The 27,611-nt window shown below is 43.2% G+C and overlaps 1 protein-coding gene across 15 annotated transcripts; it reads right to left on the bottom strand.

The window, feature by feature from the left end:
• Nucleotides 1–232: 232 nt before the first annotated feature.
• Nucleotides 233–26,649, bottom strand: LOC128344113 (ovomucoid-like). Of its 15 annotated transcripts, XM_053293623.1 has the most exons (8): nucleotides 26,589–26,649; nucleotides 23,435–23,564; nucleotides 13,372–13,539; nucleotides 12,691–12,719; nucleotides 11,464–11,545; nucleotides 5,874–5,921; nucleotides 5,353–5,462; nucleotides 233–484 (listed from the first exon to the last, which is right to left on the bottom strand). In XM_053293623.1, the coding sequence occupies exons 4-8, from the start codon at nucleotides 12,717–12,719 to the stop codon at nucleotides 436–438; spliced, it is 318 nt and encodes a 105-aa protein (XP_053149598.1). In that variant the 5' UTR covers nucleotides 13,372–13,539; nucleotides 23,435–23,564; nucleotides 26,589–26,649; the 3' UTR covers nucleotides 233–435. The 15 variants fall into 15 exon arrangements, with proteins under 15 accessions (XP_053149598.1, XP_053149602.1, XP_053149606.1 ...); XM_053293627.1 differs by lacking the exons at nucleotides 11,464–11,545; nucleotides 23,435–23,564; nucleotides 26,589–26,649 and adding an exon at nucleotides 18,836–18,914; XM_053293631.1 differs by lacking the exons at nucleotides 5,874–5,921; nucleotides 11,464–11,545; nucleotides 23,435–23,564; nucleotides 26,589–26,649 and adding an exon at nucleotides 18,836–18,914.
• Nucleotides 26,650–27,611: the final 962 nt, after the last annotated feature.

Raw genomic sequence — 27,611 nt, 5'->3', positions numbered from 1 at the left:
AAGTGTCAAAGTTCAACATGATTGTTGAGTTCAACATGAACTCTTCCTCGTTCTCTAGCTCTGCTATGCATGTGTACTAGTAATAAACCTCCCAATAGTTTTCTCTTGCACAAATCCTACAAATGCTTGGTTTTTGCTGAGTGTCAAACAGAAGGAGAATGAATAAACTTTTAAAAAGATAACAAGTTAATGCATGAGGGAGAGATGTTTGTCCCAAAATAAGAATCCGACATGATGGATAATTTACTTTATTGATAAAATATGTTCAAATATTGCAGGATTTTCATTAGCCACAAGGGAAAAAATGATTTCTCTGTAGCAACACAATTTTCAATGTATGCTGAAGCATGAAGAGACATGGATATTCTTTAGTGGATGTTCCTTGGTCTTGTTGAAGTTCAGCTGATTTCTAACACTCCCCTCGGTAACGCAGCACTAGTAACACTCCCCTAGGTAACGCAGCACTAGTGATCCATTGCTTCTGCTGATGAGAAAAAGACAAAGTTAAAAACTTAGTATGAGAATCCAGATAATGAAATCTTAAAAATTCCCTGGGAAGACATAAACATTCGGAGTATAGAGTAACTTACAATATGAGTTCAGTAGCATTTGGCAGACATTGCTAACTGTATGGCCATGAAACCTGATTAAATTTCCTCTTTCTCCTAATTTCATTGTTAATTTGTGGTAGATGTGATAATATATGGATTTTACCAATGACAGAGATGGGACTCAGTGTAGTTATCTATGTATGAGCTGGTTAGTACAGCAGGGATGTGACTCCCTGATGTCACTAAAGGGTGTCCTGATGTGTTGTCAGAATGCCCATTAATCGTGTGAGAGGGGCATTCGTCATCCAAATTGCCTCTGTAGATGTGCTACAAAAGCATGTTTAAATAGGGGTTTGGATTGTGTTTATAGGGGCGATTTGGATGATCACCCCTCTCATGTGTCAAGACTAGGGGTGTACATGAATCTATTTTTTGTTTCGATTTATGTAAGACTTAGTAGTGGTCATTTTTGTATTAGATAAGTGCTTAGGTAAGTTAGCCATATTATGTTATATAGGTGCTTGACATAAGCCCATGTGTCTGGCATTAGCTCAGGCCTTAACATGAGCTCATGGGCGAAAGCTGGTCATATAGGTGAATTCCCAATCTCCCACGTTATGTCCAAATTAGATATCCTTTTCCCGGTTGAATACACATACTCCTATCTTGGGTGAGTCCCAATCTCCCACATTATGTATTAATTAGATATCCCTTTCCTGGTTGAATACACAATACCTCATCCCACTAGTGAGTAATTTTCCGCTCACTGTTCAAGACAGCCCCCACCTCCCCTTTTGTTCAATTTTAGAGAAACAGCCTGTCAACTCAGGTGAACTTCCTCATTTTCACTGAAAAGCAGAGTCTAAAAGTGAGAGTATGATGACCACAAAGTTCCGCTTGAGGGGTTGCTCTCCCATGTTTATGCCCCTATTCTACTTTCACCTGCGTCTTTCATATTTTCTGGCCAATGACATTAAATGTCAAAGGTACAGCAAATTGAATTATAGGTTGATTGGTCAAGACCCCTTTTGGCCAATTATTATCAAGGAAATATGGAAAAATTGATGGGTCGGTGATCTATAGAAAGATACAAAAACGCCAGATTAGAACTAAAGAAGGGAGCTGGGACACATCACACAGGAGGAGGAGGAAAGGAAGAAAAGAGGAAGCACAAGGGTTTTGGTGAGGCCCAGGGGAACTGTGACCGCAAAAAGGGAGAGGCTTTTGACAATCTTTTAAAGTTGTTAGCTTAAACTGCTTGATTACTTTTGTAAGAGAGAGAAATGTTTTGCTGTGTGATTCACCTGAAATTTGGTGAGAAATAAAGCCTTTTGATTAATTTTTACCTCTTCATTCTCCTTGTGTTTTCTTGGATATTGAAAGTCTTGACAGCCGAGATGATTGAAGAGAACCCACAGTTCTTGTTAATGTGAGGATTCTGGGATCCCCATCTATTCCTAAACTACAAAGGGATTTTGGGCATCTCGAATCTCTTACATTTGTACCCGAATCAAAACACCCCTGATTTTTGTGGGGTCTGAATCTGACCTCCTGAATCACCCCTGATTCAATTTGTACCAGAATCTGAATTGATTTGGATTTTTAAAAAAAAGAGTCCTGGGGCAAGAAGTGTGGGGGGGGGGGGTAGTGGACGTTACCACCCAGATGTCATGAAATTGGGCAAAGGGCTGCTTTTTAAAAATGAATTTTTGAAGTTTACGCGTCTTTACGATTTTCCCCATAGGGAATAACAAGGATTCCAACAAACTTATAGCTTTGTGTTGGGGCACTGGGTGGCCCAGAGTGGGGTGTGCCAGGTGGTAGTGTCCAGTGGGTGCAAGGAAGCTACCACCCAGATTTCAAAGGAATTGGGGAAAGGGCTGATTTTTAAATGATTTTTCAAGTTTTCACATCTAAGATTTTTCTCGTAGGGAATAATGGGGATTTCAGCAGCCTTAATTAGAACTCTTGGGGTTGGGTGGCACGAGGGTGGCCCAGGGTGGGTTGTGGTGGGTAAAAGTGCCCAATGGGTGCAAAGAAGCTACCATCCAGATTTCAAAGAAACTGGGCAAATTGGATTCTTGTTTGTCATTGAAAATGAATCCCCTCTCATCTGCTACCAGAGAATCTACACTCAGATTACCTCAGAAACAACAAACCCAGTACCCCATAGGCTTGTGGGTATGAGGGTGGTTGACACCCTATGTGCACTACACCACCACTTGCTCTGGGCCACCCTGGTGCTCCCCAAGTGGAGTTATGAGGCTGCTGAAACCTTAATTATCCCCTATGGGGAAAAATCTTAAAGACACGCAAACTTCAGAAATTCTTTAAAAAATCACCCCTTTGCCCAATTTCTTTGAAATTTGGGTGTTGGCAGGCACCCATTGGGGCACTAACAACCCCCCACTCTTCTGCCCCAGATGCCCCCTTTCTGCCCCAAAGATATTCAAACTTCACAAATTCTTTAAATAGCAGCCCTTTGCCCAATTCCTTTCAAATTTGGGTGCTAGCCTGACCCACTGTGGCACTCCTAGGAGTCACCCACAGGCAGAAATGAGCACTGTCCGTTCCCATTGTCCTGTATGGTGGATGAAGCAGCAGCACACATCAATAGCAGAGCTTTGCAAAGAACAAGGTTTCCAAAGGTCACACAAACCCACTGTGTCACACACTCACCACATCCCCTGTGTCCCACCATCTCACCACCCAGAAATTAAACTGATCTGCACACAACAGTGTGAAACAACAACGAAATGCACTGCCCCACTTGCCCCCTCCCAATGCAGGGTAACAGCAGCAGCCAGCAACAAGCAAGCAAGCAAGCAAGCAAGCAAGCAAGCAAGCAAGCAAGCAAGCAAGCAAGCAAGATATCACAAATGCAGAAGACTAGGGCAGCAGATTAGGGCCAACAAAAGCATCAAATGTGCCCTCCCCCCCGCCAAGCATATTTCACCTACAAGCAACAGATACAGCAGCATATGTGGCACCTGGCCATAAAAGCGTGTTAAGTAAGGATGCAAAACAACATTCTGCCAGAGGAACAGCGAGGTTTGGCCCCCCTCCCACCTACACAAGTAGAAGAGTGATGATGATTACAGTGGCACTCAATTTTTGGTGCATTCTTTGCAACTGAAACAGAGCCTGTGGCACCAGCACAACCTATTGTAAATGCAAGCAATCTAGTTTGAATAAAAACGCTGATGATGCTAGAAGTCACAATATGATCCAATCTTCATTGCAAAGAAATCCAGAGAGAGAGAGAGAGAGAGAGAGAGAGAGAGAGAGAGAGAGAGAGAGCGTGTCCTTTGCCTATCTATGATGAGGTCGCCAAAATACACAGGCATAACAACAAACCAAACCAAGGCGTTTATATATATATATATATATATATATATATATAGAGAGAGAGAGAGAGAGAGAGAGAGAGAGAGAGAGAGAGAGAGAGAGAGACTAGGGAAAAGATACAATAGAGAACACATAGTACAATCGGGAGCAATAAGTAGGGAACAGATACAAATAATAACAGATACAGTCTTCAGATTTGAGATGGGCTGGGGCAAAAGCCTGGAAAATCTGGGGGGAAAGGGAGTGGCTGGCCAGGTGGCCAGTGGCCACAGGGGCTAGGGCGAGTGGCTGCTGGCACAGACAGGCAGTGATTCTCAGTCTTAAGAGGGTGAAAAAAGAATTCTTCTCGGGAACAAAAAAATAAGAAAGCAATGCAGCAGAGATAATCCATTCCCAGGCTGGCATGCAGTAGCCACACCAGCCACAAGCCAGCCGGGGCAGGCAGGCAGGCTGGGTGGGCAGGCTGGGCTCAGGCTGGCAAGGCAAAAGGCAATAGGCATAGGGGAAATGGCATGGCATGGCATGGTGGCAAGCAAAGCTCTCTCTCTCTCTCTCCTCTAGGAGGCAGAACAAGGCAGAATGGTGGCTTGCTGCCTCTTTAAATCTGAATGAATGAATCCCTCCTTAAACTCCCTCCCTCCCACACTTGCCCCTTCTTCGGCCCTTCCCCTGGCCAATGTGGGGTCAGTCAGGAGTGGCAAGAGCCAAGGGAGCCAATCAGGAACAAGGAGACAATTGTCAGCAGAGTAGGCCCATGCTTTCCTTCACTTCTCTGAAGGCGAGAAATTCAAATAGACATCAAACACAAAACTGAGACTACAATGAGATCGCCACAAAATGGAGGTCCGAAACAACAAATCCTTTGGAACCTAAACATGGGCAATTTGTTTTGTCAACAAAACTTTCGGAAGGTGGAAACGGGCAATATGTTTTGTACACAAATCGCCCAAAATGGCCAGATTTGGGTACAAATTGTTTTGTACCTGAATAGTTTCACACATCCCTAGTTGAGACATACTTAGTGACTGGGTGGGTGCATTCTCGCCATGTCCCCCACCCCCCAACACGTGAGCTGCCATATGTTAGTCTGAACTGGCTCTGTGTTGGATATAATGAAATAAGTATGGTGGATGTGGATGTAAATAAATTAATTTTGGAAGTATATCTCTTTTGTGTCTTTAGAAGGAAAAAATGGAAAGAAATGAGAGATTCATTGAAACTGGAAACCAGTGCTATATTTCCTGCCGGCTATGTAGATAGCATGACCCCATTTTCCAAAGTTCATTGGTCACCTGTGTCCCAAAGTTATTTGAAAGTAGATCTTCTGAACCTAAACAGAACATGTATCAATTGTAGCATTTCTCTTAAATAGGCCACTTCTCTGGAGGACAGCCTGCAGAGTAGCTCTGTTAGACCTTTTCAGTCTCTAAAGAGAAGTGAAACATATACTCACAGGATGGTGTTACAGAACACGCATAGGTTGTCATATGTTTTGCCATCAGAACCACAAACTGGCTGGTACAGACGGGGACAGTTATTACTGTTAAAGATACTGCAATCAATCTGCAGAGAGAGCAATACCACATTTCCCTCTGTTCAGCTTTTAGACTGATTATTTCAATTATAATGAAACAGAAATACAGCAACAGATTATTTCAATTATAATGAGACAGAAATACAGCAATTATTTCAATTATAATGAAACAGCAATACAGCAACAGAAATACAGCAACAGAAATACAGTATTTAGAGGGGCTGAGACTGAGAGTGTTATGGTGCTGGGATTCTGTGTTTCTGGGATCACTGCCTTCCTTTTAAAATTTTATTATTTTGTCCTTGTTTTTTGTTCTTGTTCTTGTCATTAGCTGCCATGGGCTTCTGCCAGCAAGAAAGGAAGGATATAAATAGTGGGGGGTAGGGAGGGTGGGGGTGGAATACAGTGAGTGGATATTGCTGCTCAAGTGATGTGTTTACCTTATAGTATGTATCCGCCCACGATGTAAATCGCTTTTCTCTGTCACCCTATGTTATGAGAAGGAGAATGCTAAAACATGTCAGGTGCAGATGCATAATAACTATGTGGTAAAATGTTCCTCTGCCCCATCCAGATTTAACACTTCTCCCCAAAAGGGGGATACTCTCAGGCATGACTTCTTCTGAATGCTTTAAAATTAATTCTAATTAGATAGAAATCCTTATCCATCTCCAAAGGAACTAAACAAATCTCTACTTGCTAGTTTGAAGTCATCCAATCAGATAACTAACTTTTATCCAAAATATTCATGTCTTCTGATTTAGGTGTATCATTTTTATTTTATTTGCTCATTTAAAACATTTATATCCTGCTTTCCAGTCCTAACAGGACCCACAAGGTGGCTAAGAGCACCATAAAACAGGCAACTAAAACAGAATAAAATAACAGTAAAGTATTATAATTTATTTATTTCGGTCATAGACCAGTAAAATACAATACAATAAAATAAAAACAGATAAAAACAAAAATAGAAAAACAATAATAGAAAATTCATTACACCATGTTAGTCCACATTTGACATATTATATAACAAAATTTAGCCACTGTATATACAACATCAGAATTTAGGTTGGTAAGCAAGTAATTTAAATAAAATTCATCTTGATGACCAGGAAAATTATTCAAGAGCGGGACTATTAATTTACATATAGTGATCAGAGTACAACAGGACATGGGCGGTTGTTTCGATATGGCCAGATCCACATGGGCACACTCTAGATACACTTGACGTGCCTGCGAATCTTCCAAATAAGACCGCTGTAGGTAGAGCATTTAGCCGGGCGAGAGTAAGAGCTCGCCTGAACTTTGATATCAAGATACTACTTAAATATGGAGCTGGCTTAATCTTAATGTTCTGACTTCCAAGATATATACCACTTGGTAAATTTGCCTGTTCCATTTGCAATTCTACATCCTGTATGCGCTGTATAATCAAGCGCTTAGCTCGATCAAATCCTAGTCTGGTTATCTCCACTAGGGAGAATCCATATGCTGATAATTTTTCCATGATTCTTAATTTCCAATTAGATTTAAAAGGATCCTCCAGGATAAGATATGCCAACCCAACCTTTGTAAACACAAGCTTTAGCCAGAAAAGTATAATGGCTTTCCAGTAGCTGGATTCTATTGAGGTCAGTCCCACCTCTCTTCTAATGACAGAATTTGAGACACACCTTGGAAGTTGGAGTATACTTCTTATAAATCTAGTTTGCAAAGATTTGATCAAGGCAAAATTAGTAAATGTGCCTAACTGTGCACCATACATTATTTGCGGAAGTACTTTGGCAGCAAATAGTTTTAATGCAACTGGTATATACCTAGCTCCACGTGAAAAGTGAAATGACTTAATTAAGTTAACTGAGGTTTGAGCACTCTGGATAATATGTTTTTGGTGTACATTCCGAGTGCCAGCTGCATGGAAAACAACTTCCAGTTATTTATAGGATTTTACTTGTTCTATTTTGTTTCCATTCATATGCCAAGTATGGGTCTTAGGCCTCTTGGCGAAGACTAATACCTTAGTCTTCTGGCAGTTTACCTCAACCAGCTCTCTGTTGCAGTATAAAGTTAATTGCGCCAGAGCTCTACGTAATCCAATGGGGGTCAGAGAGAGAAGGATCATGTCATCAGCATATAACAAAATTGCTATATGTTTCTGTGCCAGGCTAGGTGGATGTAAGGATGAATAATCAAGGCAGCTCACTACTGAATTAATGTAGATATTAAATAAAGTAGGCGCCAGTATACATCCCTGCCTTACCCCTCTATTTACTGATACCTCTGCTGATAGTTGGTCATCCTGGGTATAACGCACCCGCAGCCGGGTCTTTTCATATAACTTATATATCAATAATAGTAAATGTTTATCAATAGCCAGTTCTATTAATTTCTGCCAAAGCCTATCTCTCAAGATGGAGTCGAATGCCGATTTCAAATCTATAAATGCAGTGTAAAGGGCCGCTCCCGGCTTAGCAGTATATTTTTCAACTAGATAGTGGAGAGTCAAAGCATGTTCCATCGTAGAGCGGCCAGCTTGGAAACCAGCCAATCCTCCAATTTGATTGCTAAATGCTTGACATATGTTTTGCTAACCACACTCAAGAGACTTATTGGTTGATAGTTGGCAGGATCACTTCGGCTACCTTTTTAAATAAATTGGTACTATTATTGCAACCCCCCAGTCAGATGGGATGGTTGCAGTGCTATCAATGTAAGTAAATAAGGAGGCTAATACCGGTATCCACCAATCCATATTAGATAAAATATTTTCAATAGTGATTTTATCAATTCCAGGGGCTTTGCCCTTTTTAAATTGTCTCACTAGATCTGCCACTTCTGAACAAGAGACCGGGTTCCACCTTGGCGAATCAACTGTGTAGTCCTCTATGGACCTCACAGGGGTTTTATTTTGCCTATTTAACATATTAAAATGGTGCACCCAAATTTCTGCAGATATTATATTGTCAGGTGCAGATGGAGCCCTTCTCAGTGGTACAGCTATCAATCGCCAAAAAGTTGCCTGATTTTTCATATTGGCTGCTTCAATAATCTCCTTCCCTTTCTGTTTCTCCCAAAGTATTTTCTTTTGCTTTAATAAACTCTTATATTGCCTTCTCATTAATAATAATTCATGAACATTAGCCTTAATTGCATCATCGTTATACCTAGCAAATGCCTTCATTAGCATACATTTTGCCTCCTTACAGGCTCTATCAAACCAGGGGCGTGAAGGTACTTTTCGCTCCTTGTTTGAAGTTATACTAGTAAGCATTGGCTGTATTAGTGCTAGAATATCATAATGCTCTATTAGACAATTTCTGTCAGGCAATGTTGACCCAGAGATAATAAGTTCCCGCAAGTATTGGGCTTTTGAAGAGCTGAGTAAATCAGTAAGACGGGCAGATTGCTGTGCCGTTCTTTTCGCTCTGTGCATAACATTTCCTTTAGCCATATCCAATTCCAGACACCCCTTAGATAAGGTATTCACTCTTATCATTAAATTCATAAATAGAGGGAAGTGATCACTTTCCGGACGAGGAATCACATGAAAACTCCCCACCCACGGGACTAAATTTCTCGTAACTGAGACATAATCAATCAATGAAGGATTTAATCCTACCCAATGGGAATAATCTGCCGGATAATCTGGTAACATCGCACCATTAAGTAAATGAAGGTCCAGTTTACGAAGTGTTAGGAGCAAATTTAGGCCCCAAAGATTAGCTATTACATCCTTTGATTGTCTTATTAATTGGAGAAGGAATAGGTACAGACGGAGGGAACATATGGTATTTTGCGAAGGCTAACTCATCTGACTCTCCCATCCATCTGTTAAAGTCACCAGCAATAGATAGAAATCATAATATGTCATTTTGATATCAGCAATAAATGTTTCTACTTTAGCCCCCACTTCAGACATCAAAGCATTTGTAGTTATTGGCGGTAAATAGATATTAATCACAATCAAATTAAAAGTTCCAATATTAAATTGAGTAGCAAGTGCATATGGGTCCAGCTTTCTGATAAGAGACAGTTGAGAAGTCAAAGCAGTAGAGACAAAAGTTATTAAACCCCCGCTAGGCCTTCCTCTACTCGCAGTTTTAACAGCTTTAAGGGAAATTGATGTAAAACCAGGCAGGAAAAAATCATCAGTCAACCAAGTCTCTTGAAATATTAAGATCCCATACTTCAGAAGAAAAGACTTAAAAGAATGAGCATCCTCTTGCTGAACTAACCACAAGTGGTCAAGCAGAGGTTTGTTGTTATATAGGGAACCTTGATTTTGATGTTCCTCCAGAGACTCGTATTTCATAGAGGGCTCAAGAAGTAGTTAATTGCTCTGGTAGAGCACTCATTAGGAAGAAAAGTTCTTCAGAGAGTTTATGAGGGCTCACCCGATCTTCTGTAATATTTATGAAATTCATTGTAGTTTCCTGTGATCCCTCCAGGTCCAGTTCAATATCATTGGAAGGATTATTGGGAGGATTGTTACGAACTTGAAAGCATTCATCCGGATCAATATCTACCTGTTTCTCATCATGCTGCCTGGCTTGATTCTTCCCACTCTCATAATTAGACACTACTTTCAGAGCATTACTTCCCTTATCAGGATCTTGAAAACTAGTTTGTGTTGAAATTTCCTTAGAGAGTTTCTGAGCTTTGCCAGCAACACATGACGACAAATGAACTTCAGGTGGTTGCATGCTTGACCCTCTCCTCACCAATGGTGACCTAACAGTGTTAATTAAGTATCTCCTAGCTCTAATTCCAAAACATGCCAGATATGTTCCCATGTCAAATAAAGTCCTTGGGATTTTCTCATCTTTAAAGGTAAGTAAAATTATTTGATGGTAATTTATATCAGGCAGATATTCGTATTTAACAAGGTCTCTGTTCGCAATATCAGACCTTGTCAACATCCTTAGTGACCTGAGGATGGCAGATTTAAAGTTCCATTTGGCCTGATTAACTGGAATATGCTCAGTAATGAGTACCACAGAATTTCTTTGAAGAATACGATTTACTTTACTGCCATTCACCAAACGACCTTGGCTCTGATTTATCTCAAGCTTCTCTGGTCTTAAGCAGTTGCAATGATTAGTCAGCTGTGTTCCATTGACCGGCATAGCCTGTGTTTGTTTCAACATTTGAATTATCTCCTGTAGTTTATCTTCCATAGTATGCAAACTTTGAAGAGTAAGCTTTAAAGTATCAGCCATTAAATTACAGAGCTGTGGCAAATAGCCACACTGTTCAGTCGAGGTTTCTCGGGTGTTATCAGGAACTACACCCTTGTCTGGCGTGTTTATAAAATCACTAGAGAGTCTCAATGGTTCAAATCTATTATTAGGTATAATTATAGGAGACGGACTTACAGTAGCAGTTAAAAACTGATCCAAACGAGATTGCTTGGAGTGTCTCTCCCATTCTGAAGAGTCAGTCGAGTCAACATTTGGACTTTGACACAATCGTTTTGTCCTTCCCATTATTCTAAAAATATGTTGTGGCACTATATCCAACTTTACTGCTATTATCTAAACACCATTGTTGGTTGTTGATAACAAAATACTTTACATGTCGGGAAGCAGCAACAGCAGAAGCCTCCCCCAGCAGCAGCCGCGCAAGATACTCTCCACCACAGTTATATGAAGCAATAAGAATAACATCACAAAAACAATATAACATCAGAACCATGACAGGAGCAGAGCAAATACCAGGAGCATCCAGGGCAATGACTAATCATAAATTTTCTCTGAAGCAGCAGTGTTTTGATTGGCTCTCTGAATCCTAATAAAGAGGGAGTGGTGCAAAGGAATTCTACAGTCTCAGTACTACAACTAAGAAAGGGGTAGCTGGTCTGTCACTCAAAGAACATGCAAAAAGTGACCCATGCAAAGATCAACATGTGACATTGGCCTTCACACAAATCAGCTTAGGTTGTGGCTTTTGTGCTTGTAACTTAGTTGCTACTTTTATAGTGACAAGGGCTGAATTCAGACCCTTGGTTCCTCCCCTCCTGTACGTGCTTACCTGTCCGAATTCAGACATAAGCGTTGACATCCTCTCTGCAGTCTGCAAGGCTTCCAGGCTTCCTCCTTTGATTGATGGACAGCTGCAGAAGCCAATCAGGACACAGATAAGGAGGAGCTTCCTTCCTTCAACTCTGGTCCCAGAGGAGGCTGCCTTCATTACTGAATTCAGATATAATGGAGGCAGTTGCAAACTGGAGGCCTAAGCAGCAACCTCACTTTAATCTGAGGGTTCAGATAGGAGTTTGGTCAGGTTGAGTTAGGTTTGGTGAGTGGGAACCTCTTGCTGCATTGACTCCAGTTCTCCATTATGTCTGAATCTGGCCAAGGATTTGACTCTCAGCAGTCTAAGGTAGAGCACTGTGGTGAAATCTGATCCTACCAAGGGGAGGAGCCAAAGGCCTTATAAAAAGTGTGAGTATTAAACAAGCTGTGAGTGTGTCTTTGTTCTGTTTTTGCTCTTTGTTCTAAAGACCTTTCAAACCTCAAGCAAAGCTAAGACAATAAAGAAGCTGTTCCTGTTTCAACGGAGTCCTCACATCTTTTTTTTTTAATGCCTATGTCAAGAACAAGCACAGACTGCTGGGCTTCAGGGCTAAGTGAGCAGGAAGTTGCTCATCTCGTCCTGAACCTGAGAATTAGAGTCCTTTCAATAATTTGCTGCTTTGCTGCCAGAGCTCTCCTGATCCAGATCTAGGAGCCTGCACTGAATCTCTGCAGCTTCTGTTTTCTTCCCTTTTTCTCCTTAGCTCATTGGAGGCAGTGCACTCAGCAAACAGTGACCCACCAAACTAAGCACAGCAGCCCCTTTAGGGCGGTGCCCTGGGCAACCGCCCAGCTTGCTCACCCCAAGGCTAACCCTGATTACAGTACATGGGAGGACATTTTTTTTATCTGGTTTGGCTTTTGAGCAGTATTTATTGGTTTTTAGTTAGCCCCACCCCTTTTAAAAATGCATGTTTAATTACTCTTTTTAATTTGTTTGTTAATTGATATGTTGTTCACTGCCAGGAGAGGTGGGAATGAAGGGAGGGTGGTATAAACAAATACATACATACAAGCCCTGTTCAGACATTTTAATAAAACAAAAACATACCCACACTTTACACAATTAGAGCTTCCAAATCCAAAATTGCCCTAAAAACATTGATTTTGTCCCAGACATTTAACTTCTCATGATAGCAACAGGGAATGAATTATATCACAAGATGAAATCACTGGCACTTACCTGTGTCGGCTCTGCTCCAAAGACAACATCTAGAACGAATGCAGACAACAAAAATGAAGGACACGAATCAATATTTGCAATTCGATTAGAGGTTGAATCGAATCACAGACCCATTTAATTGCTTCATGGAACACAGCTGGCTTGGCGAGCTGCTTCGACAAATCACCCCATTTGAAACCCAAATTGATTTGGATGATTCAGGCATCATTTGAGGCCCATTTTGTGGAAAGATCAGTGAATATCAGTGCCTGGCACTCCCTGAGTGTTCTCTGTTGCAGAATCAGTGTGGTACAAGAAAAAAAAAATTGAGGGAGGCCCAAGAGGGGCAAGTGTCTCACATGTTAGATTTCTGAAACAGATGTAGGGGAAGGTGGGTGCAACTACTCTTCTAAGGGGACACTTGCCTACCTTGTCAGCCCCTCTGGAGTGGCCCTCATGTGGAATCTCCCCATATGAGTCAGCTCCACATGGAAAGCCATTTGTGTTGCTGGTGGTTCTTGTTTGGTACCCCTGGCACATGGAAGCATATCATATGAAACAGCCTTTAGCTTATGGATTCTAATCTACAGTACCCATGGGTTATTGTGCCTCTTTCTGGGATGGAGTGTATTAGGGGATATGAGACTCAAAGGGCACAGCTCTCCAGAAACTGAACCTTTGGAATATGAAAGATGATCTCACCTGAGTACAAGAAGAAAATCAGCAGACTGAAGAGCAGAAGACCTGTTGGCTTCATGACTGTCTTGTGGGGTTTGGTTTCAGCTGAGTCTCTGCTTGCACTTTTCTCAAGAGATGTTTCTCAGATTCATCTTGCAGAGATGAGTCTAACATATATATGTCTTTGCAGTTCTTTGCAACCAATCATAATACAACAATGTTACATAATTTATGCAAAGTAAGGATTGTAAAGTTTCTCCAGTCGGGGCACATAACATAACCAGTTAGCCAATTTGAGCCAGTGTGGTGTAGTGGTTAGAGTGCTGGACTAGGACTGGGGAGACCCGAGTTCAAATCCCTATTCAACCATGATACTAGCTGGGTGACTCTGGGCCAGTCACTTCTCTCTCAGCCTAACCTACTTCACAGGACCGTTGTGAGAAGAAACTCAAGTATGTAGTACACTGCTCTGGGCTCCTGGGAGGAAGAGCGTGATATAAATGTAAAAATAAATTACATTAAAGGTCAGAAATCAGGCTATATTACTAGCACCACTGAGAGTATGCACCAATCACTATTTGCCAGCAGTTCTTAACACTTTAGCCTATATGTTGTCCCAGCTCCTTCAATACCCTCCACAATGTCCATGGATACATTATGTTACAGCACTACTGAGATCTAAAATTTGTAGGCCTTGCCTAGATAGTCGACTAGGCCCAACTAAAGTTTTTCTTCATCATTCCCCCATTTGAGGCTTTATGTTACTACATTAAGCCTCACCTTTACACTTTACTCTTCTGCAGGTATGCCTCTTGTTTGCACAGCTTGGCACCAATTTCACACAGTTCAGATTGAGATGGGCATATATGGAATCAGATCTGTTTAGAGTTTGCACATAGTATTTCAATAACATGGCCCCAACATATAAAAAGAGCAATGAAAATTGGGATAATAAAACAAACGGCTAAAATTTTCCTCTCCCGGGCTCCCAAATCTGGCAGCCAGGAGACAAACCACGGCCAAAATATTCTTAGTATGATCTAGGGGTACCTAGGCTACATATTGGACCTTTGCACATGGTCAGAGGCATCATGTATCCTGTGTTGCATGTCTTGATGTAGAGGGCTACCTGTTCACTATAGCCTTGAATGGAGCAATCAAGAGGAGTTACATTTAGTTTGTAAGATCCATTTATGTTAGCGCCATTCTTTATAAAGGTGACCTTACAGGAGCTTTCCCACTGGATAACCTGTACCATTACACTGGAAACAAAACTCTCCCTCGTTAGGTTGCATATATCGGTAAGAACGAGTTTCATCTTGCATATCTGCCCAGTTTGTACTTGGCCCATTTCCCCAGGTAGCATAACCATAGGCAGATAGTTCAGTAGCATTGAAAGGAATAGGGATCATAAACAATTCCTCCTTTTGGCAGTACACCACAGAATAGTTTACAGTGCATCAAGTCATCAGAAAAGCTGATATGCCAATCTATCTGCTAAAAGACTACATGGGATAGCCAGTTCTCAGCAGCTTCTATCTTGAAGAATTACAGAAAGTTAAAGTGGGAGAGGACAAAGTGTAGAGGATTGAAAAGATTCTAGCTCCAAAAGGGTGTGGTAAAGTAAAACAACTTTTAGTGAAGTAGATAGGTTTGCCTGACATGTTCAATTGTTGGGTACCTGCTCCAGACCTCTGCAATGGGTGATAGAGGATTTTACATTACCCTCCCTAGTAATACTAGCAAATAGGCTTTCCCACAGAACACTAGTTCAGCCTTCACCATCCAATTAGCCAGACAGCTGGATCATCCTGGGGAGTGTCAAGTGGGGTCTCTGAGATATAGTACCCATGCAATTGGGATAACATCATGGCAGATACCCCCTTTCAATAGACCAAGAGGTTAAAGAAATGGACCTTCTAGTTTTGAAAGGGGTCTTACTCCTGCATTGGAGATTTGCTGTATGATATGAATGAAATCACAAGCACCCAGAAAGCTCTAGAGGGAGCATCACTGCTTTATGACCCTGTTACTAGGAACATTCCCTGAACCCAGCTGTGCAGTTAGCACACACTGAGGCTTTGCTCACAGCTAATTCAAAAATATAGGGATGTGCAAAACATTTTGGGTACAAAATGTTTTGTACTCAAAAAGGGCCATTTTGGGTGTTTTGTGGCCAAAATGAATCGCCCTTTCTCAAGACCCTAAAGTTTTGTATACAAAACAAAATGTCCCTGTTTCGGCTACAAAACGTTTTGTTGTTTCAGATCTCCAATTTGTGACAATCTCTGAGTAAGTCTCCATTTTGTGTTTGACATCTCTTTGAATTTCCCGCCTTTCCAGCCTTCCGATCAGTGACCTAATGCATGGGCTGCTGCTGATTCCCTCATGGCCACCATGATTCACTACTGTGGCCACCTGCTGATGATTCCCTCTTTGTTCCCCATTGGCTCTTTTGCCTCTTGCCACTCTTTACTGACCCCACAGTGGTCAGGGGAAGGGTTGATGAAGGGACAAGGGGGGGGGGAGTTCAAGGAGGGGTTTTCAATTCATAGCAAGTTAGTTACTCAGTCACCATTCTGCCTTTCTGCCTCATTGAAGGGAGAGAGAGAGAGAGAGAGAGAGAGAGAGAGAGAGAGAGAGAGAGAGAATGAACTTGTTTGCACATTGCATGCCTCAAGTTGCCATGATGTCATGCCATTGCCTATGCCTGCCTTGTTGCCAGCCTGAGCCCAGTCTGCGAGCCTGAGCCCTGCATGCCACCCTGGGAATGGATTTATCTGCTACATTGCTTTTTTGTTCTAGAAGAAGTTTTTTTCCCACCTCTTGAGAGAATTTCTGCCTGCCTGTGCCTGTTGTGTCTGTCTGTGCCAGCCACCAGTGCCACCAGCACCATTCTCTGTGGCCACTTCCCCTCAGATTTTCAAGGCTTTTGCCTCAGCCTCCACAAACTTGAAGACTGAGAAGAAGATTGAAAAAGAGTAGATTCATAGACCAGACCACAGACATTGGACACAGCCCTCCATTTACCTCATGGATGGGCATCGCGCGCGCGCGCGTGTGTGTGTGTGTGTGTGTGTGTGTGTGTGTGAACTTCTTTGCCATGAAGATTGGGTCATATTGTGAATTCTAGCATCATCATCATTTTTATTCGAACAAGATTGCTTGCATCAAATAGGTTGTGTGGTGCCACACACTCCAATCTGTTGCAGAAATGTCAAAAAATGCACCAAAATTTTTGTTCCATTGTTGTCAGGAGCATCACTCTTCTACTTGGGTAGGTGGGGGGGGGGGCAGTAAACCTCTCTGTTCCACTAGCAGAATGTTGTTGTTTGCAGCCTTCCTTACTTAACCTGCTTTTATGGCTAGGTGCCACAGATGTAGCTGTGTCTCTGTTGCTTGTGGATGAAAATACATGGGGAGGGAGGGCAGGGCACTGTCCTCTAGGGCCTAGTCTGCTGCATCTGTGTGCTATCATGCTTGCTTTGGAAACTCGGTTCTTTGCAAAGCTCTGCTGTTGTTATTGATGTGTGCTGTTATGTACTTTGGGGCAGACTGGGGGCAGAAAGGGGGCTTCAGGGGCAGAAGAGTGGGTTGGGTGGTAGTGCCCCAATGGGTGCCTGCCACCACCCAGATTCCAAAGGAATTGGCCTAAGGGCTGATTTTTTAGTAATTGTTGAAGTTAGCATGACTTTGGGGCAGATTCAGGGTAGAAAGGGGGCTTCAGGGGCAGAAGAGTGGGTTGGGTGGTAGTGCCCCAATGGGTGTCTGTCACCACCCAGATTCCAGTGTAGATTTCCAGTGGGAAAATTCCTGCATGTGGGAGGCAGGTGAGCCTCCGGTTCAGTCAGGCTATGACTCGAGGGGGAAAAACAAATTTGGCAAGCACAGGGCATTTTTTATTATGATCAGTTTAAAAACTAAGAAGAGAAGATCTCTGCAAAAGGTGAACAAACAAAACAAATCAAAACAAAAATGCCTGAACAATAGTCTCTCTCTCTCTTTTTTTTAGCAACAGAAGGGGGGAAAGAGGAGGGGCTGAGCCAGCCACAGAGAAGTTTAAAATATTTTGGTGCAAGGAGTATGAAATGCTACAATGTTTTTTGAGGTAAAAGAGCAGAAGGATAGTTTGGTTTTGTTTAGAGAGAGAACAGAATGTGGATGAAATCAGAAAGAAACTTGCAAGTTGAAAAAGGAAGTGATGAGAAGGAATGTGGAGATAAAAAAGGGCGTCTGTTGAGGGAGAAGAGAGGATTGATTTGTGTGATCTAAGATCAGAATGTGCATATTTACTGGTCGTTTGTTTGAGTGTGTGTGTTTGTCTGTGTGTGTTTTGTTTTGTTTTGCTTTGACAAAAACCAGACTTGGGACTATATAGGGATGGCTCCTTTCTCAGAGACTCATAGGGTCACCTGCAGGATATGTTGTCTGAAATACTTATGGATTATTACAAAGCAGGGAAGAGTTGGCAACAGAGCTAAAAGCACTTAGGATAAAGCCTGAAAATTGGCTAAGGAAAAGGGTGCAAGGAAAAACTGTTCAAAGCCTAGAGGGAAGGTTTTAAAAGTGTTGGTGAGTTCATTGCAGACATCTCCAAGAAGACAGAAAGCATAAACCAAACCCTTTGGTTTCACTGCAAGAAAAAAAAGACCATTTCAGGAGAAGACTGTGAATTCTGGCAACGTGAGGGGGCCCCCAACCTCTCCTCCCACCACAAGAAGGAGAGCCATTCCAGAACTTCATTCTTGCATTCCACCATCTCTTCTGTTGGCAATTTCCGGCTTATAATGGATGGAATGAGTATAACCCTGCCGAACACCAAGGATGGGAGGGGGAGGGGTGCAGAGAGGTGGAGGGGTGCAGGGATGGATTATTTTTTCTGCAGGCAGCTTGTCTTCCAGTGAGTTAGACTAAATGTGGAAATACAAGGGAAAAGGTATGCATACTTGACCAGGGGGCTTCTAGATCTTTGCTCGCAGTTAAGCCTGCTCAAGTTCTTTATGATGTGAAGGGATGTCAGTGGATTGTGGGGGTGGGAGAAAAGGGATTTGAAGTTGAAGAGACAAATGAGTTGTTACTACTGTGGGTTCTATATCTGTGCAATATTTCTTTTGTTAACTGAATTTTTTAGAGCGAGATCTCCTGAGAAGCCACTCTCCACTGAAGTCCGGAGGGCCTAAAACCCACATTACTTCACAGTCAGCAGTATTTGCTGGCCTCCCTGCTTGTCTCCACAGAAAACTCTGAATTCCAGCTTCCAACCAGAGATCCCTGACTCATTCTGGGGATGGTCATCCATTGATTTGGGACTTTTGAAATCTGCCGCTCCTGTGGTCATTTATACTAAGGGAGGACCTCCCACTTGTACACCCTAGTACCCATTACCCCCAGGAATCTTTGGATGCAATTCAAAATTGATTGATGCCTATTTGGCACAGGGGATTGTAGTTCCTTGTGAATCTCTGACAAATACTCTAACTTTACCTACCAGGAAGCCTCAAGAGAAGGCAGATGGAACTCTTGTTTATCGGTTTGTTCAGAACCTGTGAGCAGTAAACCAGTGTCACCCTGGCTACCAAGGACATTCCAAATCAAGTGTTACTCACTAAAGAGTTGGCTCAGGTGCTCTCTTGCCTTGGGCCTACCTAATTACAATGTCATTCTCCCTCTATGTACAGGAGAAGGGAGGAGTGGCCTCAGGGGTTTTGGCCCAGACCTTTGGAGTTAGGCAGAGACCAGGTGCCTACTACTCTGTCCAGCTCTCCTTATATGGGTTCCTTATGAGATTTGTGCCATTCTACTGATATTTCAAACCGAGGCCTTTACTCATCAGTGGCTTACTAGTTATGATGCTGAACTCTTGGCTACTCCAAACATTGAATCCTGTTACTTTGCTGTCTGCTCCAGAAGACAGAGAGCTAGGACACCACAAATGTCTACACGTGGTCCAGATAATGGAGACTCCAGGACTAGATCTCACTGATGTGCCCCTGAAAGTCCTGAACTGGAGTTGTTCACAGACGGACCATCCTTCATGGAGGACGGAGTCAGGTACGGAGTCACTAGTGTCACTACACGAGATCGTGTGGATGGAGTTTCTACCCCACCACACTGGGAGCATAGGTGGCTGAACTGGTCACCCAGATGGAAGCATGTAAGTATGCCACGGGTAAGACAAATACACTTTCGGGATCTGTCATGCTACAGGGGCCCTGTGGAAACACAGAGGGTTAACCTCTTCTGGGCAGAAAATTGCTCATACAGAACTAGTACTGAACCTGCTGGATGTCATTTTACTGCCCAGAGAGATAGCTGTGGTCCACTGCCCAGCTCATTAGACTGATGACTCATGTGTTACCAAGGAAAATTCTTTTGCAGATGCAGCAGCGAAGTGGACAGCTAAACAGCCACTCAGTATCTCAACCTTTGCTAAACCATATCTGACTTTTCTACATCCAAGTGAACCACTTATCTGGAAGAGATTGTATGGGGCCACATAGGACCAGGATTTCTGGATTGTCCCAGATGGTTGCCCATCACTTCGAGAGCCCTGCTCAGAGTGTTTTGTCAGCAGTTACATTCAAAAGGCCATTGCGGAACTCAGGCTATTGTTGATGCTGTATAAGCCCAGTGGTTCACTCCTGGAGTTTATGTTGAGCCCCCCCCCCGTGTGACAAGACTATGACTGACTTGTCAGGCTTTTAAATGCCTCCTCAAAGCCACAAGTTCTCAAAGGGGGGCGAACATGGGCATTCCTTCCCTTTGAACGTTTGCAACTTGACTTAACTTGACTTTATTGCTTTGCCCCTGCCCAGGATTATTGCTTTGCCCTTGTGATCCAAGACCAGCTGACTCATTGGATTGAGGCCTTTCCTGCCAGAACAGCGGTTACAGGCCCTGATGAAGGACATTGTTCCCTGACCTGTACTCCACCTTTGGGTTTGGGGTTCCAGGGGGAGTGGAGAGGGCAAGCAGGGGAAGGAAAACATTATTGGGGAAAATATGCCAGGAGACCCAGTTGAAGTGGCCTCTGGTCTTACTTGTTGTATTATTTACCATGAGAACTAAACCTAGAAACAACTGTGGACTTTCTCCTTATGAAATGCTGCTTGGCCACCCTCTGTGTACTATCAGGGGGCTTGATCCCAGGACACTGTCCCTATGTGGGGGAGGGGATGATGACTCACATGCCTATCTTCTTTCTTTCAGTAAGCAGGCCCATCAGCATTGCAGCAAACAGTGCCTTTGGACTGTCACCTGCATCCCTATGAACCAGGATTGTGGGTGTGGATCTGGAATTTTCGTAAGGACTCACCACTCTAGCCACAGTGGGAGGGACCCTTCCAGACACTCCTGGTCACCCATACGGCCATGGAAGTAGCAGAAAAGACTGCATGGATCCATCAATCTCATCTGAAACCTGCCGTTGTGGATCACAGCCCTGTCATGCCACCCATCAAGTTGAGAGACTTGGAAGACTGGACCACTGCATGCCTATTTGAGGAACAGAATGGGGTTTCTGGGCCTTTGGTTGGGTCTTGCCTTCCTTGTGAGGGAGACAATTCCAGATAGACCCTATGCTATGATACTGGTAAAGTGCCAGTGCCCAAAATCCAAAATACCCTTACTTGAGTCCAACTTGGAAGGGCTGTCCAGTTCCTCCACCGCCCTAGTCAGGGAGCCTGTACAAGGGAAGAACTCATAGTAGAATTGGACCACCTGAAGGCCTATGTTTGTATCTCCCCTACTTCGGAGATAGGGAAGTGGGTGGTGGCAAAAATGAGGGAGAAGAGGGTAAAGGAAATCGTAGCCAAGAAACCACTAACCTCACTGAGAATGATCCTGAAGGTGAAGATCTCGAAGAATTCCAATATTTCTTGAGACACAATTTCTTTCTTAAACTGGCCTCCACTGCCTAAAACAGCTGCACATTTTGTGTAGCACATACTCTTTCTGCAGGATAAACTTTTGCTACCTCTATGTATGGTTTGCCAAGCTCCTGAAATGAGCTCCAACAGGAGGGAGGGATTCACCTAAGCCAGGGGACAAACACTGAGGTGTTCTCTTTTGGACCAATTAAACCCCATATTTTCCTCTCCCTCTCAATTGTTCCTCAACCCAGACGGCCTGCTCTTACCTTACTGATGTGTTTTTGCCTCTGGGATTCTTCCTACAATGTGGAAACCTAGCCTATACCTATATTCCTGCCAATAGCTTTGGGGGCCTATGTGCCCTCGGACGCTTGACATCCCTAGCTGCCTTACCCTCAAGGGAGTACCTGAATCAGACCCTTACCCAGCCCCACAGGGCTCATAGGGATCTGAAGGCTGACGGATGTGAAGATACTATCACATATACGCCCCAGTTATTGACTCCTGCTGAGTATATTACATTAGCTTCCTCCCTTGTGGGAATACCTGGATCCACCATTTGCTTGCACCGACTTGTGAATGGACTAGCCTGTCTTTTGTAGTAGACTGTCAAAGAAACCTCTGAGGCTACATCTCTTTTGCTGGAAGAGTTGGATCAGGTTAGAACTGGTGTGTTACAGAACAGAGTGGCCATTGATTATATTTATATAATAATTATATAAATTATATTATATATTTATATGTATGTATTTAAAATTTTAAAAAATTAGATCTGTTTTTTTTATTTTAGCATATTTTAATTGTGTAATTTTTATAGTCTTGTTTTAACTTTTTCTATGTGAACTGCCTTGTGGTTATTTTAATGAAAGGCAGTTTGTAAATTTAACAAACAAACAAACAAAAAAACAAATAAAAATCTGCTGTTAAAGAACAACGATGGTTGTGAACATTTTCAAGGATTGTGTTGTTTTTACATCACAGATAACATGGTCCCCATGGTAGAAAATTGCAGAATTTGAAGGACATTACCAAGCAGTTGTCCACTAATGAGACGAGTTGGTGGGACCTACTTTGGTCCTGGTTGCCAAACCTCACTTGGCTCAGGAACCTTGCAGTTAGTATTATAATTATTGTGTTCCTTGTATTAGGTAGATGCTGTTGTTTTCAGCATTGCTGTAATCTGATGGCTATGTTACACACACAGGTAAATCACTTAGTTCCTAGCATTGTCATGCTTCCCTCCCCACTCAGGAAATACAGGATGTTAAATGCAAGCTAGATGCCAAATACCTGGGAGGTGAGCCCTTAAAACATATAGTTTGAAGGGCTCGAAGCGGGGAGTGTTGAAAGATATTTGTAATTTGCTTGAGCGGGGAAAAAGAAAAAAAAAACATGATTAGTTTGAAAAGTATCAAGCTAGCTAAGATAGATGGCATCTTTCAGTGTCCAGTACATCCTGTACCTTGCCTTGAAGGCATTTGATTACACTACTTGAAAGAATATCCGTGTGGGGAGGGTAGAAATTGAGGCCCACAAGCCCATCTCTTGAGAAGTGTGTGTGAGAGAAATCACACTGGTAAGCATTTGGGACATGTGGAGTTAAACGGGGATGTCTTGGATTGTATGAAATGCGCAAGTGTGGAATGTGTTGGTTTTTTAATATAAAAAGGTACGTAGAAATTGCAAGAACTCCCGGCCACACCCAAGAGCTTTGTTGCTAGCAAAGCAAAGCTTTTGTTTGAACCTTCTGATACTGTTGTCCAGTGCAAAATTACCTAGCCAAGAAAACGAACTACATCTGAGGCACCTGGACATAAAAACGGGTTAAGTAAGGATGCAAAAAGACATTCTGCCAGTGGAACAGCGAGGTTTGGTCCCCCTCCAACCTACACAAGTACAAGAGTGATAATGACAGCAACAGCACACAATTTTTTGGCGCATTTCTTTGACATTTCTGCAGGGGATTGGAGCCTGTGGCACCAGCAGTACAACCTATTGTAGATGCAAGCAATCTAGTTTGAATAAAAACGCTGATGATGCTACAAGTCACAATCTGACCCAATCTTCATTGCAAAGAAGTCCACAGAGAGAAACTGTCCTCCGCCCATCCATGAGGGGCCCCAAACACTGGCACAACAAGCCAAACCAAGGCATTTGAATTGCATAATATATATACTGCTAGACTTGAGATAATGTAGGGAGGAAACATAGTATACCTGTGCATGTGTGCTGTTGGAGAAATCTCCAGGAGTTCATTTAATGAGCGGAGGCCACACCATCCATCAGGTTCAAGATTTATTATCATGACATGTGGTGTCATGTATCAGAAGTATGGTGAAAAGAAAGCTGAAAGGGAAAATCAGGAGAGTCACTTCACTCTAGAGTGCATGGAGTTTACTCAAAACCACAATACTAGAAGCCCAGTTAAATTGTATACCCAAAAGGAGGAAAGGTACCACTAAGTCCAGGAGGATGCCAGCATGGCTAATGGGTACCGTCAAGGAAGCCATAAAAGGGAAGAAGACTTCCTTCCGAAATTGGAAGACCTGTCCAAATGAAGAGAACAGAGAGGAACAGAAACTCTGGCAAAAGAAATGCAAGGTGACAATAAAGGAGGCAAAAAGAGAGTTTGAGAAACATTTAGCCAAAAGTATCAAGGGGAATAACAAAAACTTCTTTAAATACATCAGAAGCAGGAAACCTGCCAGGGAGGCAGTTGGACCATTAGATAATGAAGGAGTGAATGGGATTATTAAGGAGGATATGGAGGTTGCAGAGAAGGTGAATGAGTTCTTTGCATCTGTCTTCACAGCAGAGGATACTCAGTATATACCTGTTCCTGAACCAGGCTTTTTAGGGATGGGGGCTAGACAGCTGAGTCAGATAGAAGTGACAAGAGATGATGTTCTAAACTGTCTGGAAAAACTGAAAGCTAACAAATCACCAGGGCCGGATGGCATCCATCCAAGAGTCCTCAAAGAACTCAAATGTGAAATTGCCAACCTCCTTGTTAAAATATATAACTTATCCCTGAAATCGGGCTCTATACCAGAGGACTGGAGAGTAGCAAATGTAACACTGATTTTCAAAAAGGGGTCCAGGGGCGATCCGGGAAATTACAAGCCGGTTAGCCTAACGTCTGTTCCAGGTAAATTGATGGAAAGCATCCTCAAGAATAAAATTGTAAAGTATATAGAAGAACAAGCTCCACTGGGAGATTGGCTTCCGCAAAGGTAAATCTTGCCTGACCAACCTTTTGGAGTTCTTTGAGAGTGTCAACAAGTGTGTGGATCAAGGTGATCCAGTTGACATAGTCTACCTGGACTTCCAAAATGTTTTTGACAAAGTTCCTCATCAAAGACTCTTGAGGAAACATAGCGGTCATGGGATAAGGGGACAAGTACATGTGTGGATTGCAAGCTGACTGAAAGACAGGAAACAGAGGGTAGGTATCAATGGAGAGTTTTCACAATGGATGGAAGTAAGAAGTGGGGTCCCCCAGGGATCTGTACTGGGACCGGTGCTTTTTAATTTATTCATAAATGATCTAGAAGCAGGGGTAAGCAGTGAGGTGGCCAAATTTGCAGATGATACCAAACTCTTTTGGGTAGTGAAATCCAAAAGAGATTGTGATGAGCTCCAAAAGGATCTGTCCAAACTGGGGGAGTGGCAACAAAGTGGCAAATGCGCTTCAATGTTGGCAAGTGTAAAGTGATGTACATTGGGACGAAAAATCCCAACTTCAAGTATACGCTGATGGGATCTGAGCTGTCAGTGACTGACCAGGAGAGGGATCTTGGGGTTGTGGTGGACAGCTCATTGAAAGTGTCAACTCAATGTGCGGCAGCTGTGAAAAAGGCCAATTCAATGCTAGGGATCATTAGGAAGGGGATTGAAAATAAAACTGCTAATATTATAATGCCCTTATACAAAACTATGGTGTGACCACACCTGGAGTACTATGTACCATTCTGGTCACCACATCTAAAAAAGGACATTGTAGAACTGGAAAAGGTGCAGAAGAGGGCAACCAAGATGATCAGGGGCCTAGAGCACCTTTCTTATGAGGCAAGACTACAACACCTGGGGCTTTTTAGTTTAGAAAAAAGATGACAGAGGGGAGACATGATAGAGGTCTGTAAAATCATGCATGGCGTGGAGAAAGTGGAGAGAGAGAAATTATTTTCCCTCTCACACAACACTAGAACCAGGGGTAACTCCATGAAATTGATTACCAGGAGGTCTAGGACCAACAAATAGAAGTACTGTTTCACACAATGCGTGATCCACTTGTGGAAAACTCTGCCATAGGATGTGGTGAAGTGAACAACCTGGATGGCTTTAAGAGGGGTTTGGATAACTTCATGGTCTATCAATGGCTACCAGTTGGAGGGCTGTGGGCCACCTCCAGCCTCAAAGGCAGGATGCCTCTGAGTACAAGTTGCACGTGAGTAATGGCAGGAGAGAGGGCACGCCCTCAACTCCTGCCTGTGGCTTCCAGCGGCATCTGGTGGGCCACTGTGCGAAACAGGATGCTGGACAAGGTGGGCCTTGGGCCTGATCCAGCAAGACTGTTCTTATGTTCTTATGACATAGTGGGTGCCTGAACACCCAGTAGACTGGGCAAAAGTGCTTTATACATTTACAGATCTCATTGCAAACATAGGCCCACCATTAGGGGCTTACAGCACATTGCCTTAAATCAATCATAATACAACAAAGTTGCATCATTTATGCAAAGTAAGGATCATCAAGTTTCTCTACTAAGGGGCATATAACAGAACCAGTTAGCCAATTACATTAAAGGTCAAACATCAGGCTATATTACTAGCAACATTGAGAATATGCACCAATCAACATCTGCCAGCAGTTTTTAATAGGGATGTGCACGGAACTGGCTGTCCTGGTTCGTTTGAGTCCGGGGGTGTGTGTGCATTTTTTATAACCTTTACTCTCTTTGGGGGAGTTCCTTGGGGCGGTGGCAGCAGTGGGGGTTCAGTGGAGGTTCCCCCTCCCACCACCGGCCTTTGTTATCACTGCCAGTGGCCCATTCGACTGTTTTTTTGGCATGACCTAGGCCTGTCAGAAGCCAATTGCGCAGGCGCGACGGTGTCCAAAATGGCCATTGCGCTGAAGTTTGAAGGCCAAATGAGCTGCTGGTGGTGATAACAAAGGCTTGTGGAGGGACAGGGAACCTTTGTGGACCCCCCGCTGCCCCAAGGAACTCCCCCAATGGGAGTAAAGGTTAAAAAGCATCAACTTTTGTGAACCTCCCAAATAGTCGGGGGGTCTTCGGTCAGGGGTCGGACCAAACAGGGGGTGGTTCGGTTCAACCCTGGACCATCTAACCGAACCGGCTCGATGTCGAACCTGTTCAACGTCGGGCCGGTTGGCACATCCCTAGTTCTTAACACTTTAGCCTATATGTTGTCTCAACTCCTTCAATTCCCTCCACGCAGTAGATGGATACATTATGTTACCATGGTAACCTTTACAGCAGTACTGAGATCCAAAACTTACAGACCTTGCCTAGATAGTTGACTAGGCCCAAACCAGACCCAACTAAAGTTTTGCTTCACCATTCCCCCCTTTGAGGCTTTATGTGACTGCATTAAGCCTCACCTTTACACTTTACTCTTCTACAGGTACAGAGGCGTAACTAGGGAAATCGGCGCCCAGGGCAAGCACTGAAATTGCGCCCCCCCCCCGCCCTCCCAACATCTGATAATCACTCCTCTCGCCCCCTATTCCTCTTCCAAGACCACCTTAAAAAAAAAAAAACAAACAACCATGCTTTTTCCCTACGTTATTTTCCAAAACGCGCACACACACAAAATGCACAAAAGGATGCACTTCTCCAAAGGTTGGGGTAATAGAAATAAGACTCACAAACAAGCACACATACAGAGGAATGAACTCCATGGAATATGCAGTCCAGTTCTAAACATATTAGCAGTGGGAAAATAGATTTTACAAAATGGGGTGGTTGCCATTCAGCAGGCATAGGCTGCTTTAGTTGAAATGATAAGCTGCAGCATCAAGCCTGCCAGTCACCAGCCCCAATGGGCACAAGCTCCAGACTGAATCTGGCAGATCTGGTACGGGATCCGTTGATATGCATTAGAATGGGTTCTGCGCCTGCGCGGAAGCCTCTCGGTGTCGAGTTTTACAGCTCCTTCCAGGCGCCTGCGCCCCGCCCCACGTGACCACGTGGCTATTTAAGGCGGGAGGAAGCGCAGGCTGCTCAGTTCCTTTGCGACCGCCGTGGAAATCACTTGGTTTCTACGGCTCCTTCGCGACTGAATCCTTGGAAAAAATTCTCAGTTTTGATTCACTGGCTTTGATATTGGACTGTTTGACTATTCTACTACTACTACTATCGTTTTGACCCGG

The sequence above is a fragment of the Hemicordylus capensis genome, chromosome 2 (genome assembly GCF_027244095.1).
Source record: "Hemicordylus capensis ecotype Gifberg chromosome 2, rHemCap1.1.pri, whole genome shotgun sequence".
NCBI lineage: Eukaryota > Metazoa > Chordata > Lepidosauria > Squamata > Cordylidae > Hemicordylus > Hemicordylus capensis.
This window is presented reverse-complemented; position numbering and strand designations above follow the sequence as displayed.